The sequence below is a fragment of the Haliaeetus albicilla genome, chromosome 25, assembly GCF_947461875.1.
Source record: "Haliaeetus albicilla chromosome 25, bHalAlb1.1, whole genome shotgun sequence".
In the NCBI taxonomy this organism is placed as follows: domain Eukaryota; kingdom Metazoa; phylum Chordata; class Aves; order Accipitriformes; family Accipitridae; genus Haliaeetus; species Haliaeetus albicilla.
Window position 1 is genome coordinate 20,686,717 of NC_091507.1, and position 15,530 is coordinate 20,702,246.

Sequence of the window (15,530 nt, forward strand, 5' to 3'; positions counted from 1 at the left end):
AACTGGTTGCATGGGGAAGCTTTTATTTTCCCTTCCCAAACAGTGTGAAGTAGGAAAAGCATGTTTTGTAGGCACTTATTTTGGGCAAGCATCAGACCTTTTTCGAAGTAGTGACCTCCTTCACCAACTATCGCACGCAGGAGCTGGCAGGCTTTGACCCAAGTTGGAGCATATTTCGTTGCTTTCGAGCATGTTGGGAAAATGTCTCTTTTCTGCAGCTTTTGAAAACTTAAGCCCTACTCTACCTGTGCAGCTTACACTCTACACAGCTTTCTACGGGGAGAATTTATTTGAAACAAGCATGTCTGGTTTTTTTCCCCCTCCTTTTGTTCTTCAGGATACGTAATGAAAAATTCTCCAGCGTTGCCACTTAATTGCTTCATGGCTGTTGTTTGTCAATTTGCCAGCAGGTTTCTGCTTAACTGCTGCCATTTGACATTGCTGAAACACAAATGCAGAATGATTGAGTTGCCAACATATCATTGAGTCTTCTGCGAGGGGGGTTTTCAGCATATTAACGCTTCAGGCTTTTACGTCAGTATTGATTGCTGAAATAGAAAAGAAACCTTTGGCAGAATTCAGCACCGTGCCAATGCGCATTTACTGGCAGGAAAAAGAAACTGGCCGTTGCCTTTGACTGTGACTTCATCCCTTCCTTCCTTCCTTCCTTTCTTTCTTTCTTACATTCTTTATTTCTATACACACCCACACAGAGTTTTGAAATTTAATACACATCATAGCCGAATTCCAGCTAACCTAACAATAAATCAACAGGACAAATCGATTTCTTGATACAGCCAGATGCGGAGGCCGTTTAATTTTGCAGCCGCCTGCATTATGCCCGACCAGATTTCGTGGCAGCTGAGGAAGGGGGGTGATGGCAGGCACCCGTCAGAGCAGGAACGCAGGTCGAGAGCTGACGTGGAGAGGGGATGGTGGGCTGGGGGTCTCCGCCGAGCTCCTCGCGGGGCAGCCAGGCTGTCCCCGCTGTGGTCCCCCAATGCAGGGATGGCCGTGGTGGAACCGGGCACCGTGGGAAGAGGAGCAGCACGATGCTGCTGGGAAAGGGAGTTTTCCTCCTGGGACATAGTATTGCAGAAGACCCTGAGGTGGGGCCCCATGGCTGAGAAGGGGCTTTGGCTGAGGAGCAGGGATGGAGGGGATGGCGAGGGGGTAGCGCGGTGGCTGGTGGAGAAGGAGGGTTTGCTCTGCTGAAGCAGGGAGCAAGAGGAAGGTGCAAGCGCTCCTGCAGTTGCTGGAGGAACATCTCTATGTTCTTATCGCTGCCCTCCACCAAATTCGTTGCCTGGCTCTGCTTTTCTTTAGTCTGATCCCTTGGATGACACTTTGCAGCCTGTTATAGATCGGAAGATTTTGTAAGAAGGACCACCTGGGCATGCTGCAGATGATGATGTCTGACCGAAGTGTCATTGCGTGGAAGAAGGAGCTGAGGGGAAATAGGACAGGGCGTGGGGCAGAGATTTTGAACAGAAAATGGGAAAGCTGTGCTCCCCGGCAGCACTTGGGGGGTTTGCATGTGAGTCGGAGATCAGTCCTGGCCAAGCCCCTTCCCTTTGAATTGGGGGGAGTCAAGTGAAGAAAAGGGGGGTGATTAGGCCAGAATTGCACTGCACAAAGATTTGACAAAGAGGGAAATAATCATGGGAAGATTTCTAAGAATTACCTTACTGTTGATGGGGAGTGGCATTACAACTAGCAAACAGCAGCAGTGATCATTTTTCTTCTATTTCTGAAATATGCTTAATGCTGCCTCCCTTCAGATACAGTTAAGAGGAGCTTTCTGAATCTGATTTGCTTTTCACTTACTGATTAACCAAAGGTAGGAACAATAATGGGGAGCTTCCCAAAATCTGCTTCTTAGGGACCAGGATTCATTAATATAATCTGACCATTGAAAGTCCACTGAAAGCTGGACCTTTTGGCCAGAAGATATCAGCAAGGAAGCTTCAAGAGTTTATTTTGGGGGTTTTTTTGGTAATTGTGATACTGAATTTCTCTCTTTGGTTGATTGGAGCAGATGCTTAGACATTTAGAACAGGAAATGTAGCTTTATTTGAAAAGGGTTAGAGGACTCTGTTATTTCTTTACCTCTGCCTGGACCACAGTAAATGCAAGCTTTACCTGGGATGCTTAAATCAAAATGGATACTTCTGGCCTTATGGAAAGGCGAGGAAATGTCCCAATTGCAGTAATTTTTCAATACGACATTGTCTTTTCACGAAACAACATGTTCAATTTAAAAAATGCCTCTACAGATTTTTTAGTTGAAAAGCTGTGGCTCAGAATTAGAAAAGCTGTAGCTGACAATTGAAACATTTTCTTTTGGAAGCACCTTCCCCCTGGCCGTTGTAGTTTAAGTACCTCATGTGCAAATCTTCTTTGTGTAGGACAGTCCGCGGATGACATGGTCCATTACTGAGCCCATGGCAGAGAACAGGAACACAAGCACCCAAACTGCAAATTCCCTGGGGTGCCACATTAGGGTCTCCAAATAAAACAGTGCCAGATTTCAAGTGAAAATTTTTGTCTTGCAGTTTGTTTGTTTTGCTTAAAAGTCTGCGTTTTCATCAGGTGAAGGTATAAACAGGCACCTGTATCATCTTCTAGCCAGCTCAATTAATTAGCAAGAAAAGCCCAGCATGTGTTGCATAAAAATTTCATTGATGATGTGTGAGGCTGAATAAAATCCAGTTTCTTTTCCTGTATTCCTGGGGACTGTTGACTTTTTACACAGTAAAATGAGGCTTGGGAAGAGAAAGTGGTTAAAAAGCAAAGAAAGCGATCCGACCTTGAATTGCTACAAAGATCTTGGGAATAGCAAGGCTGGCTCCAGAGTAAGTGATACGGAGCGGGTTTGCCAGGCGTGTGCCTGGATCAGCAGCGGTTCAGTGCGCACCTGGCAGAAGTCTTACTCGGCGTTTGATAAATTGTCTTCTCCCAGCATGAGTTAAAGTAATGAATCTTTCATTTCTAAATTACTACAAGGCTCCGTAGTCTTTCAGCTTAATATTGTTTTTCTGGTTTCAAACAGGTAGTGCAATCTATGCCTTACCTAAGGAGTTTGATGGTATTGTATGCTTAATCTTTTAAAATGCTAGGGAGAGAGGCAGAGCTTTGGTGTCAAGGGAAATAACCATCCTGGCAGAGAGAAGAATATCAGTCGGACATTGCCACTGGTTTGGGAGAGACTGTTTGATGCTTGCTCTGTTAGCCGGCTGTTGATTTTCTTTCCGTTTTCACACTTTTTTTTTGTTACATTTGAAGGTGCTTCCAAAATGCTGGCCTTTAACTGGGTACCTTCATTCAGATACGGCAAAATCCGAGAGAATAGAGAGAAAAAAGAGAAACTGCAAATTGGTAATGAGAAAACCGGGAGCTGGGGACACATCTGAATGAAATTAAATCCCCATCCGGACGACACAGGTAGTGCTCTGCAGAGCCGTGCCTGTTTGCCTGCCTCCTTCCCTGTGTGCTGTAGGCAAGAAGATCTGTTGCACGTGCTTTCCGAGACCTGCACAGCCACTAAAGCCTTTCCTAATAAAATGAGTAAGTTAACGCCTGTGTGTGAAGGCGCACTCGAGATACTTACTTTTTGAACAGCGTGGTATCTGCCTGCCGCAGCGACCATCTGGCACCCAGAAGCAGCCGGCGGAGGCTGCGGACGATGGGCCGGTGCTTCTCCTCCTCCTCCTCCTGCCGAAAGATGCAGGTGTAGGAGCGTAAAACCTGCCCCACCGGAGCAGGTCCATTTAATGCACCCGTCGGGAGCGAAAAATGCCTCTGCTTGTTGCTTTAACAAATACCGTAAAAAGTCATCCCAGCATCTCATTTTCTGGCTGGGGTGGGGAAATGGAGTGTTTCTCCCTGCGGAAAGCATCCGAGTGCTATTCTTACGCACAGGAATGTCATCCAGAAGTACAGGCATAAAAAACACCTGGGGGAATACCAGGGTGTTTTATTAAACATACCTTTACTTTTTCATTGTTCCTGTAGGACACCCCATTGACAACCCGTGTACAGAGCAGGGAACAGCCTACTCGTAGGCGTAGATATGCAACAGAAAACCATGTCATTTTTATAAATACATCTCTGAAAAAAAGACTCCTAGGAAAGGTTGCCTTTACAGAACCCTTTTAACATCCCCTGTGGTACGTGCTGCTACGTATTTGCGCTGAGGCTTGCAAGCTGACTCTTAGCGCAAGCTAAATGAAATAAAAAATGGGATAGGATAATACAGCGATATACCTTTTCTCCCCCAGTAAGGGTTAAAGAGCTATTATAGGGCCAAAGCAGCAGGCAGCTGTGTCCAACACAGTTACCCGCTGCTCTGTGGGATTCTGCAAGGAGGGGAGCAAGTATCCAGGGAGAGCAAGGGCAAGGGCTGCATAAACCAATACTCCCTCCAAGAAATTGTCCATGCAGTCGCAGCCAGGGTGAGATAATCTTGCACTGGGCCAAAGTGAACTCTGGGAAGTATTCTTCACAATCAAGTAGTTTCTATCAAATAGGTTTCTTGTTTCTATCACACCAAACTTTTCACTTTTTAGGCTTTTTTGCACTTGTGCTGTGATTTTGTAAAGTTTGTTTCTTTCTTTTAATGAGAGTGAAAGCCTCAGAGCTGTTTTTAGTTCTAAAAGAAAGATTTGAGGCATTCTGCCTATTCCACTTTTCCACAGGGACATTAATTCATAAGCAACAAAGAATATCGTAACTGTTTACAGTAGCCCTCAGTGAACAGCGTGAGACTTGGGGATTTTGAAAGAAGTAAGAGTATTTGGTTACAGAATCAAAAGCTAAACTAAAAGCTTCAAACTCAAAAATGTTTGGAGTTGCTCTAACAAACGCAATGAAAAATTTTCAACTTCCCAACTTTTAGAACCATGTGAATCTTCAAGCTTGTTTTGTTTGGTTTATCTTCTGAGCCTCAGAAACCAAAGCAACCCTGAAGGTCAACATTGTCTAATATTTTAACCTTAGATGTGTCGAGTTTTGCTTGTTTAAATACATAGTCCTGCTTACACAGGATATTTTGCAAATTAACAGATGCTGCTTGATGGTGTAAGAGGTACCACGGGTTTCATCTGAGCTTCAAGAGAACTGCAATGCCTCCTCTGATGTAGCACACTTACCTTCTCATTCTTACCATCGTGTGCATCCTAGTTTTCCTGTAAAGTCCAGGGTATAGCGTTATGTAGCACTCAGCTGCAGTCGTTGGGGTAATTTGGTCATGGCTGACCAGTTTGCCTCTAGCTGAAAGTGACTTTAAGAAGGAAATCAGTGCTGGCTTGAGTTTGCTTAAAGCTGTTGCATATTTTGTTTCCCCAGAGCGTTTCGCAGCTTCCCTATGGCAAAGCCCTCTACACGTATGAGGGGAAAGAGCCCGGTGACCTCAAGTTTAACAAGGGAGACATCATCATACTGCGGCGGAAGGTGGATGAGAACTGGTACCACGGGGAGCTCAATGGGAACCACGGCTTCTTCCCCGCCAGCTACATCCAGTGTATCAAGCCCCTTCCACAAGCTCCGCCTCAGGGCAAAGCACTTTACGACTTTGAAATGAAGGATAAAGATCAAGACAAGGATTGCCTGACCTTCACCAAGGTAGGGGAATAGTTCTGGGGTTTTAGGGTTTTTTTAAGAAAAAAGCTTAGAAAGCTGCTTCTGTAGGGATGGATGGGGCACGTGGGGTGCTGGCAGCCGAGTGTGGAGCACAGCGGTGCTGGGACCGGTGGGACATCTGCCTGGCAGCTCTGCCAGGGACCCCCTGCTCTCCCTTTGTTTCTTTCAACTGGTTTCTTGGATGAAAAAGTGAAAATCCTTGAGCTCAGACAGCCCAGTGGGGACAGGCTGACGGGGCTGAATTCTCTTTATTAAGCGGGACGTCCCCTCACGTAACGTGCTGAAGGACATTGACTTCTCCCGACTTGTAAATAAATGCTCCTCCCTGCCCGGTGGCCCTGCAATGTCCCGCACACCAGCTGAGCTGCAGGACTGGGTGGGTGTGAAGCCATCCCTCGGGGCAAGCTCCTCGTTAGCATCCTTGGGAAATTGCTCCCATTTTGTCTAAAGGAGAAGCCAGTGAGATAGCTCATGCCAGATACAGCCAGGCTGGTATAAAGCCAGTGAAACTCAACAAGTAGAACTGGCCACACGGTTTCTGAGAATATTTTTCTGTCTAAAAAGCATGCATTTCGTCTGCATTGAAATGTTCTGCAAGAATGACTCAATTTCAGAAAAAATCTAATGGAAATGTGTCTTCTAATGTTCCTTATTGAATCAGATGTTCCAGTGTTTTAAAATGCCATTCAGCTGCAAAATGTATATTGCATCATACCGTCTACCAATTAGCAGCTGAAATACGCTATCGTCATATATCACAGTATTTCCTATTTTAAGAACATAAAGACATTAAAGAGCAGACATTTAAAAAACAGTCTTTGGTTTTTTTTAAACCAAAATGTTTAATAAATTCCAGTTGGAATGAGAGAAAACTGAGATATTGTAATTTCCTTTGGATTTAAAATGTCACGTTTTCCCTTTCTCCCCCACCTCCCCACCTGCTTTCTGTCTCCCCCTCCCCTCCCTAGCAATTTCTGTTGACCTTAGATGGGCTTCATGGATATCAAGAAACCCACAGTAAAACAAAACATATCCCCTAATGTTAATTTATGACACTGAATGCCATGGAGAACCTGTTCGTTGTCATCTTCTGTTTTATTTCAGCTGTCTGTGGTTGTTATAGTATCACATAAGGTAATAACAGTTATGCTGGAAATGAATATGAAATAGATGATAAAAATATCCTTCACCAGGATTTTACTGACCTCGTCTTTTGAGGCTACCTATTATGGCTGAATGAATTATTTGCAGCATATAATTTTCTCACCAAATGTAACATCTTTTTCACTCGTTCAACATTTCTCAGCAGAACGCAATTTCCTAGAATGTATACTTTCTCATACTTATTTAACAAAAGATTGTAAGCACTTTTGCTCCATAGCAAGCGAAGCGTTTGATTGCAAACACCGCAAACCCTGCCACTGCCCAGCCTCCCTGCAGCTGTGAATCTCTGCGAGAAAGTGGGCTGCTTAGGGAGAAGTAGCAGCCACGCACTAACAGAAAGTTAGCCAGAAGTTACCTTTGAGATCCTATCAGTAAATATATGTATTTACTGGCACATTGTTTTCCTTGCTGCTTGCGCAGAGGTACAATGGTGAATTCTCTGAGAAGCAATCTTGTCCACTTAAGGTATTCATTGCTTGCTCCAGCTAAGAAATTTAATAGGTATGGAGGGCAGTTGTGGTCTTTTTTCTTAGAGCTGGTCCTTTCCTAGACTTTTGTATTTGATATATTTGGTGCCATATATTAGTATACCTCCTTCACAATAACTGTCTTTGTATACTGATAGTTCTTATTTTCTCGGCTGTCCAATGCCATTCTCACATGGAGCATTTCTTTCTGCTGTATAGCTCTAGTCTCAATCCCTCAATTTTCCTTTATTTCACCCCTTGTGTTACTGTCTGCATCCTTTTATCCCTGATGACTGTGTTTTCCCCAAGGGGGTTTGGTTTCTCTTCTACTGCTATTTTCTTCTTTAGCTCCTTCCACTACACGCACTGTCACCTTGTAACTGTTTTTATGTCTTGCCTATTGTTCTCTCTGACAGTGAATAATCTATTTTTTATCTCGGGACTTTACCGTCATGTTTTCATCAGTTTTCTCAATGCTAATTTTAGCTGTCACCTGCGCTGATGAAGGTTCCTGTTTAGCCCAGATTTTAGATCATCTGCTGATGCAGTCAGTTCCTCTGCACAGAGTCATGAGCACTGCGTTGCTGTAGATGTGATTTGTCACTTGGAGCAATATTCATCATTTGAATGTCTCAGTTTGCATCTGAAGGTGCTGGACCTGATCTCAATTTCATTTACTCTATTTGTTCTTTCCTCAGGTAGAGGGGTTGCATCAGCATACCACTTATACAAACTAGTATAACCTGTTTGTGTCCTGCAACTCATTTAACCCTACCAGACACTTGTAATTGAATTTTACTTATATAATAAAGAAGACTTTTCCTCTGAAGAGAAACTAAAAGAAGGGAACTCAGACTTAGGGATCTTCTGTATCATTATGTTTTGTTGCTTTTCTGCTGGACCTTGCTTTTTCCCATCCTCTTTGTTACAATGCAGTCTGAATATCTGTTGGTGCAGTAAAAGAAAACAAAGGAAGGATATTAGGGTTTTCCTCTTACTAAGGGTTGGGGTTTTTTCTTCCAAATTAAGATGTCCTTTTGCTCGAGAGGTGGATTGCAAGAAAATCAAGTCTGCTTTATGCTGATCTTCATGAGCAGTGCTGCAGAGGGCTTCTGCCATTTACCCATTTTCATCTCCTCTAGACGCAACACTCTCCAGATAAAAGGCCAAAGATAAATCAAATGTAATAATTTTGTATGTGTAAGTATAAAACTGGGAGGGACAGAGAAACCTCTGTCTTGAGTATCCAGTGCAACAAAGAAAGCTCCAACCTGTCATTTTCTTACACCATGAGGACTGCTCCCCCTAATTCCTCCTCCCAAAGCAGCCGTATGTACAGGTATAGGGTCCCACCACTGTTCCCTCCTCTGCAGTGCCTACAAGAAGACAAAACATCCCAGATCTGCAACTTAACATATTTTTCCTCAGTGTTTAGCAGTGATCAACCAAATCAGTTGGTTAGCAGTTATTTTGCTCTCTGTAACGACGGGTTCCAGCCCCGATTCAGCTTCGCACCGGTTTAACTCCAGCAGCTTCAGAAGTGTTACTCCTGATGTTCACTAGCGTGGTTGCAGTCAGCGTGTGGCCTGCAGACTCTCAATGTATGCCCTTGGGATATACTCATTTAACTCAGCTTTCTAATGTCTCCTTATGTGATATCCCAGCAAGAGCCTGGGCTCCCGCTGTCTCCGTTTTAAAAAATAACCCGTCCTCCCTTGGGCTACGTGCTCTCTGGTAGAAGCCATGCGCAAGAAGACTCTGCTCTTAGCTATAATGGTGCAAATCTGGAGGAATCGCATTATTGTCTGTCTGTGCAGTTACTCCAGGCTTAGACCGAGTCCAAATTCAGCCCACAGTTTTGTTTTGGTGTTGGACCACCCTTTGCATGCATGAGTTCACGTGGCCCTTTGAAGGCTCAGTGGTAGATGACTCTCAAACCTGTCAAGGTAACGTCAACTGTTGCCCGTGCTTTATGGCTCATCGCATTTTTAATCACATCGGCTATTTCCTTCTTTTTCCAACACTTTTATTCCCAGCCCACAGCGGCGTTTAACAAGCGTTGTGCCAATCTTGGAGCCGTCACATCCAATACTGGTTCCTGGCTGCGGATCGGCATCCCAGTCCCTTAGCGTTCAATTCCAGCAGCATTTGCTGGTCTCAGAGGGACCGTCCCGGCGGTAGCTGGCGATTGGGATTCTCGCGCCAGCTGGCGAGTGTTGTCATTGGGCGCACCGAGCACCGTGCGGTGCCATCCTGCCGTCGCTGACATCTCCCCAGTGCTCTAGATGGAGTTGTTATCTCTGCAGAATAGCAGGCGCATCTGCTTTGTATTGCTTCGTTAATGGCCGTTAATGACTAGAGTGAAAGTCAGGCTGTGAATCATGACTGTTACAGGACACAATTTTGTGCTGTTTTCTCAGCAAAAGGGGTCATTTCTCCATCAATCAGATTGCTTTTTAAGTGATTTATCTTTGACTACCTTTCTGATAATGGTTATAAACTGGAACTGCAGGTCCCACGTGCCTGTTGCAAGGCTGCCCGGTCCTGATGAATAGAGAGAGATGTGAGCGAGTAGGAGAGAGCAAATAATTAGAGACTTTAGCAACAGGCATTAAAAGAGCATGAGGTACCTTTGTCAAACTACAGTGGATACCATTGGCTTTTGAAATGAGATTTGAGGCTTGGATTCCTTTATGCTGCCTGGAAATCAATTTAGTACATGTGAAATAGTGAAGTTCAGAAAGTTGAAGTGGTATGCCAAGAGATCTGTGGCTCTTTACTATTCATGATCCTTTGGGGAACCTTTCGAGGAATTTATAAGTAGCACGGCTATCCAACTAATTTAAGGTACTAAAATAGTTCATGTTGAAGCTTTCACCAGCCCAGCGTATAGAATGATGTCGTGGGCTGCGAATTCAAAGAAACTTTCTATTAATAAAGAATTTCAAAAGATGTTTCAGGATTTGCTGTAATTCCTGGAGATTTTCAACACCCTTCTGAAAATGAAATCTGTAATGGAAAGCATTCTCAAGGATTTGCACGTTGCTCTCCCACAAAGTACACATTTTGAATGTCAGCATATCTTGGGATGTGCCGCTATCTGATTTTCTCATATGTATGACCGCATTCAGCAGCCAGACCTGGCAGAGCCAAGCTAAGATCAGTGTATGGAAAGGCTTCCACATTTCCTAGGTCTGTCAAAAGTAAAGTTAGAAGGGATCTTCAGAGGTCACTTGTTTGCTGCCCCATCCTCCAGCAGGATCAATGCAAGATAAACCTTTCCTGCTAGGGATGGGATTGCACGGTGCCCCTAGCAAAATCTAGTCGAGTGCTTCTGGGGTTTTACAGTTAAAAAGTTTTTTCTTAATTTCTTATCTTATGTGTGTGTATATATATGCAACTATATATACATACATGCATACATTTATACATGCTTATGCATATGTATGCGCATACATAAGGTTATATATGTATAAACATATAGTGAAATTGTAGATCCATCACAGTTTGGGGTTTTAAAAAGTCTTTTAAGAAAATAGCTGAACAAATATAGAAAGTAGAAACACTCATAGCAGGTTCTTGAAGCGACACAGTCTTTTATTTTCCTCATTTACCCCCTTTACCTAGATTCTAAATTTGTGATTATTGGTCTTTTGTAGGAGCATGTGGAAAATTTGCAGAGATGTATTACTGTCAGCTCTTTACACAGATCAAAAATGGTCTGTGCAGATGGGGCTTTGGAAGGGAATGCTATCTGTTTCTTCAGGAAATTAAATGCACAAATTCTTTTTGCGTCCTTCCAGCTGTAATAAATAGCTGAAGGACTCAGTCTGTGGCTGTTTCTCTGAGCTTTCCCCTAATGGATCATTCAGATGAATAATTCAAAGGAAACATTTAAACTATTTCGAAGTGCACGTGTTCAAAATGCACATGTTCAAAAACTGCAAAGTACATCACATCACATCCCTGTTCCGGTCATTTTCTATCAACGTAAATCCACGGTCTGACATCCTGGATCAGGAATTTGTGGGTTTTTTTTCTATGTGAGAAGCGTCTGCAAAAAAACCAGCTCCCCTCACCTGACCAGTTAACATGAATAGCTTGTTACATGGAGGGCGATAGATCATATAAAGCTCTTATTTTCCTAGAGCGAGTGGTAGAAATAAAGTGAGAACGGCAGGGAACTCTGTCTCAGCTTTCTGGAGGAAGACGTTTTCTTCTTTTTTATACATTTCTGCACAGGACTGGAGGAAGATTGGATGCCATGAGAGAATGAATGGCATCTCAGCAAGCTCCCTCAGCCCACTCCTGTCCTCCGGCCATAGGAGATGGGAGCATGCAGGCAGTGCCCTGTTGGTAGGACAACCCCAGCAGACAGACGTGGTAGCAGAAATCCATTGACAAGTTGAGCAGCTCAAACTGGGAAAACTCAGGGTTTAGCTCTAGTCACCTGAGTTTTTGTAATGAGTGGTGTGTTCCACATTTGAACTCTTATCAAGAGAAACCTTGAGCAGTATGGATCTTATTTGCACTTTGCTTAATCTCTTGTTTTATAGTCAGAAAGAAGTTCACCATCAGCTGAAATTTTTGTAAGATCCCCTAGATTAAATATAATTTCAAATGCCATTTGTTTTAGAAAACGAACTTGTATCTAAACTGAAGGTGATCCAACAGTTGAATGCAACTTGGTTTTTACTATGTTATCCTTGGCTTTTTGCTTGCTTTGCACTTTTACCTCCTAATATTTTTTTTTAAAAAAGGAAAACTGACATGCAGTGCATCAGCAGTGTAGGCCAGTCGCTGAGCACCTCGTGCTATACCTTATGCTTCTTGCTGGAAGTGTTTCCAGGACTACCTGTGCTCTACTGGTGCTTCCCATTGAATTGTCCTCTGGAGCAGCCAAGTGCCACAACGGGCTCTTGGATGCACAGGGGCAGCTTCATGCTGGAGAGTTTTCACCTTTGGGTTAGATGCCCCTGTGTCAAACGTTCTCCCTGTCCCTGCAATGAAGCCAGGAGTTACCTATTCCTAACCACTGTGCCCAGGCCCTTGGAGCTGTAGCGGTCTGCAGGGTGCTTCCGTGCGCTTTGGGTGGGATGCCCAGGGTGGGATGCTGGACCAGGGATGCGGATTCAGGGAACATTTTTACCTGGCTTATGGCCTCCTCTGCGTACTCTCTCCCTGAGCTGTCATGTGGGTAACTAAAAACGGGCATCTTTCTACTGAAAAAAAAATCTGATTATGTATCTTGTGTGTCTCTGATTTTAGGATGAAATTTTGACGGTCATCAGGAGGGTAGATGACAACTGGGCAGAAGGAATGCTGGGTGACAAGATTGGCATTTTCCCTATCCTCTACGTTGAGGTAAGTTCATAACAGCTGGTAGTGGGTGCCGGTCTTACCGAGGGCGGGATAATCTTGAAAATTCTCAAATGAGAAGGACAAATTATACCAGAATAACTGAAAAGTGAGGTTTTTTTGGTTGGTGTCCGCTAAGCCACTGTCAGGGTACACTCGATTCAATTTAAAGTGGCCAGCAAAATGTATAGGACATACATGTTGGAGGCTCCTACTGTTGGAGGCTTCCCGTGCAGTGTTTCTGGTGTAATCTTGTCGTGGTTTAACCCCAGCCAGCAACTAAGCACCACGCAGCCACTCACTCACTCCCCCCCCATCCAGTGGGATGGGGGAGAAAATCGGGAAAAGAAGTAAAACTCGTGGGTTGAGATAAGAACGGTTTAATAGAACAGAAAAGAAGAAACTAATAATGATAATGATAACACTAATAAAATGACAACAGTAGTAATAAAAGGATTGAAATGTACAAATGATGCGCAGGGCAATTGCTCACCACCCGCCGACCGACACCCAGCCAGTCCCCGAGCGGCGAATCCCTCCCCCCCCCACTTCCCAGTTCCTAAACCAGATGGGACGTCCCATGGTATGGAATACACTGTTGGCCAGTTTGGGTCAGGTGCCCTGGCTGGGCATGAGAAGCTGAAAAATCCTTGACTCTAGTCTAAACACTACTGAGCAACAACTGAAAACATCAGTGTTATCAACATTCTTCACATACTGAACTCAAAACATAGCACTGTACCAGCTACTAGGAAGACAGTTAACTCTATCCCAGCTGAAACCAGGACAAATCTCCACAATCCATAGGGAAAATAGGGGAGGATGACCGCAGTCGGGGTATCTTGCACGCACCTGAGGAGAGGTGGGTGCTGCTGGCAGGTGGGGAGCAGCGGTGCAGGCTCAGCCATGCCCTGAAAGCACAGACCTTCGGAGGGACGTTTTGGGTGTCCCCTGCCCCAGCAGGATCTCGGGCAGCTCCACGCATTGCGCCCAAGGTCTCTCATTCCCTGTACGCCGGTCCCATACTTTGTCCGGAGCACTTTCCCGCGGTCATTTCCATGGGAGGCTTATTCCGGAGTGAATGCTGAGACTTCACGTCCTCCAAGCAGACCCGTTGTGCCACCTCTTCTCCCTGTGCCCTCTTGCTGGTGCCCGTCCAGCTGGATGGTGCTGGGGAGAAGAACTGCAGCCAGCGGTGGTGGCCCGCTGGAGCAGCTCTTTTGTCCAGGTGCCAGGCCATGCCTTTCCTCCTTCAGGGGTAAACCAGGGGTGCAAAGAACGGATGGGCACTACACGCATATGTATTTCTTCGAGGTGCTGCCACTTGGCGCCCGGTACTTGGAGCGGTATCATCCTGACTCTGCTCCCGAGCGTAGGCTGGTGCCGCTGTCCGGAGTGAAACGGCGGAGCCTGCCCTACTGTGTGTGGCTCTGATGCCTGCCTCCAAAATTACTTCTCCAGATTTCTTAGTTACTGATTTGAAACAAAATAGAGATAATTACTGCCTGACTACCTAATTATTAACTCCAACAATGACCAATTTGGAATAAACCATCATTAATATACATTGCGTTCCCACGGTTGACAAGAACAATAATATTAAAACCAGAATGTGTAGGAGCCATTATTGGGAAAGCAGCTGCCTCACATAAGTTAATGACTAGTTTTCTTCTGTTCTGAATGTGTAAGACATTTTCAGTTTGTTGTGATTAAATGAGAAAGCTGGGTTTCTCCCAGATTTCATCCTTTTTCCCTTCTCTTTCTTGTCCCGGGGGAGCGCGATGTTACTGTCCTGAACTTTGCTGCAGAAAAAGTGAATTGGGGACCTCCACGCAGCCAGCCACCGTTGCACCCCACCACCTTTCCCCAGCTCTAGTTTTTCCTGCGGGCTGGAGGTGCTGGCACTACCTACACAGCCTACAGCATCCTGATCCCTCTCCCACCCCTAGGTATCCGTTCTCCTTAATTACTGCTCTTCCAGGGTGGAGGGCTCGAAGCCTCAGAGGAAAACCCCTTTGGGAACACAGGTAGTGATGTCTCACTGAAGTTCTTCAAGCACTAGCATGGCCTGAGTGGCCATGGAGGAGCAGGAGGTAGGTCTGTGCAGAGTCAGAACAGCAATGCTGGAAGTTTCTAAAGAGATGCAAACAGCCAGATAGCCAGCACCAGGGGAGAAGACCGCACGTAGGAATGTGTGTGTGCATATACATTCATATAGACACACACATATATAAAATAAATACAACTATATACATTCATGCATATATTTGTGTATATACACACACACACATATATGTTTTATCTGTATAAATTTGAAATCTGGAGCCTTGAAAGGCCTTTTCAAATGAGATGCTTGGGTGACATGGGCATAATATTTGTGCCGTAGTTTGTAAAGCCAAAGGGAAACGATCCCCCAACAGAAACAGCAGCCACCTATTTCATCCACGTCCCAGTGGATGGAGGCCTTGTTCTGAGTATGAGATGAGCTTACGCAACCATTGGAGTTATACAATGATGTTGCTGTTGCCAGCTTCAGATGTTACTTTACATTAAAAATTAAGAGGAATCAGCAGGCCAAATCCCAAAGAAGTTTTGAAAATCTCAATGCCAATGTTTATAAAATAAATGCATTAAACAAGTAGTACTTGAATCTAAAAACACTCTTTGAGCCTGTCCAAGTCCATTAAGTGGTTTTCAGAATCTTGGCAAAACGTGCAGCGTAAGCAAAGCTTAACTCTCACGGTAGCGTTCCACTTGGCGTGAGCCCATCGGCCAAAGCGCGTGGGATTTCGCGTGGCATCCAAAGCCCTGCGCTCCGGATGGAGCCGATTCCAGCCTGGAGCGCATCCCTGATGGCAGGCTCTAATGTCCTCAGCTGCTCCCACGGCCCGGACAAGAGCT

At 44.8% G+C, this 15,530-nt stretch overlaps 1 protein-coding gene across 1 annotated transcript in view; it reads left to right on the forward strand.

Moving 5' to 3' along the window:
• The window catches only part of SH3RF3 (SH3 domain containing ring finger 3), a 249,147-nt gene that overhangs the window by 150,119 nt on the left and 83,498 nt on the right, over nt 1-15,530 (forward strand). The window contains exons 2-3 of the mRNA XM_069770183.1: nt 5,347-5,622; nt 12,540-12,635. Coding sequence (XP_069626284.1) covers nt 5,347-5,622; nt 12,540-12,635 — 372 coding nt within the window. The remainder of the gene's footprint in view (nt 1-5,346; nt 5,623-12,539; nt 12,636-15,530) is intronic.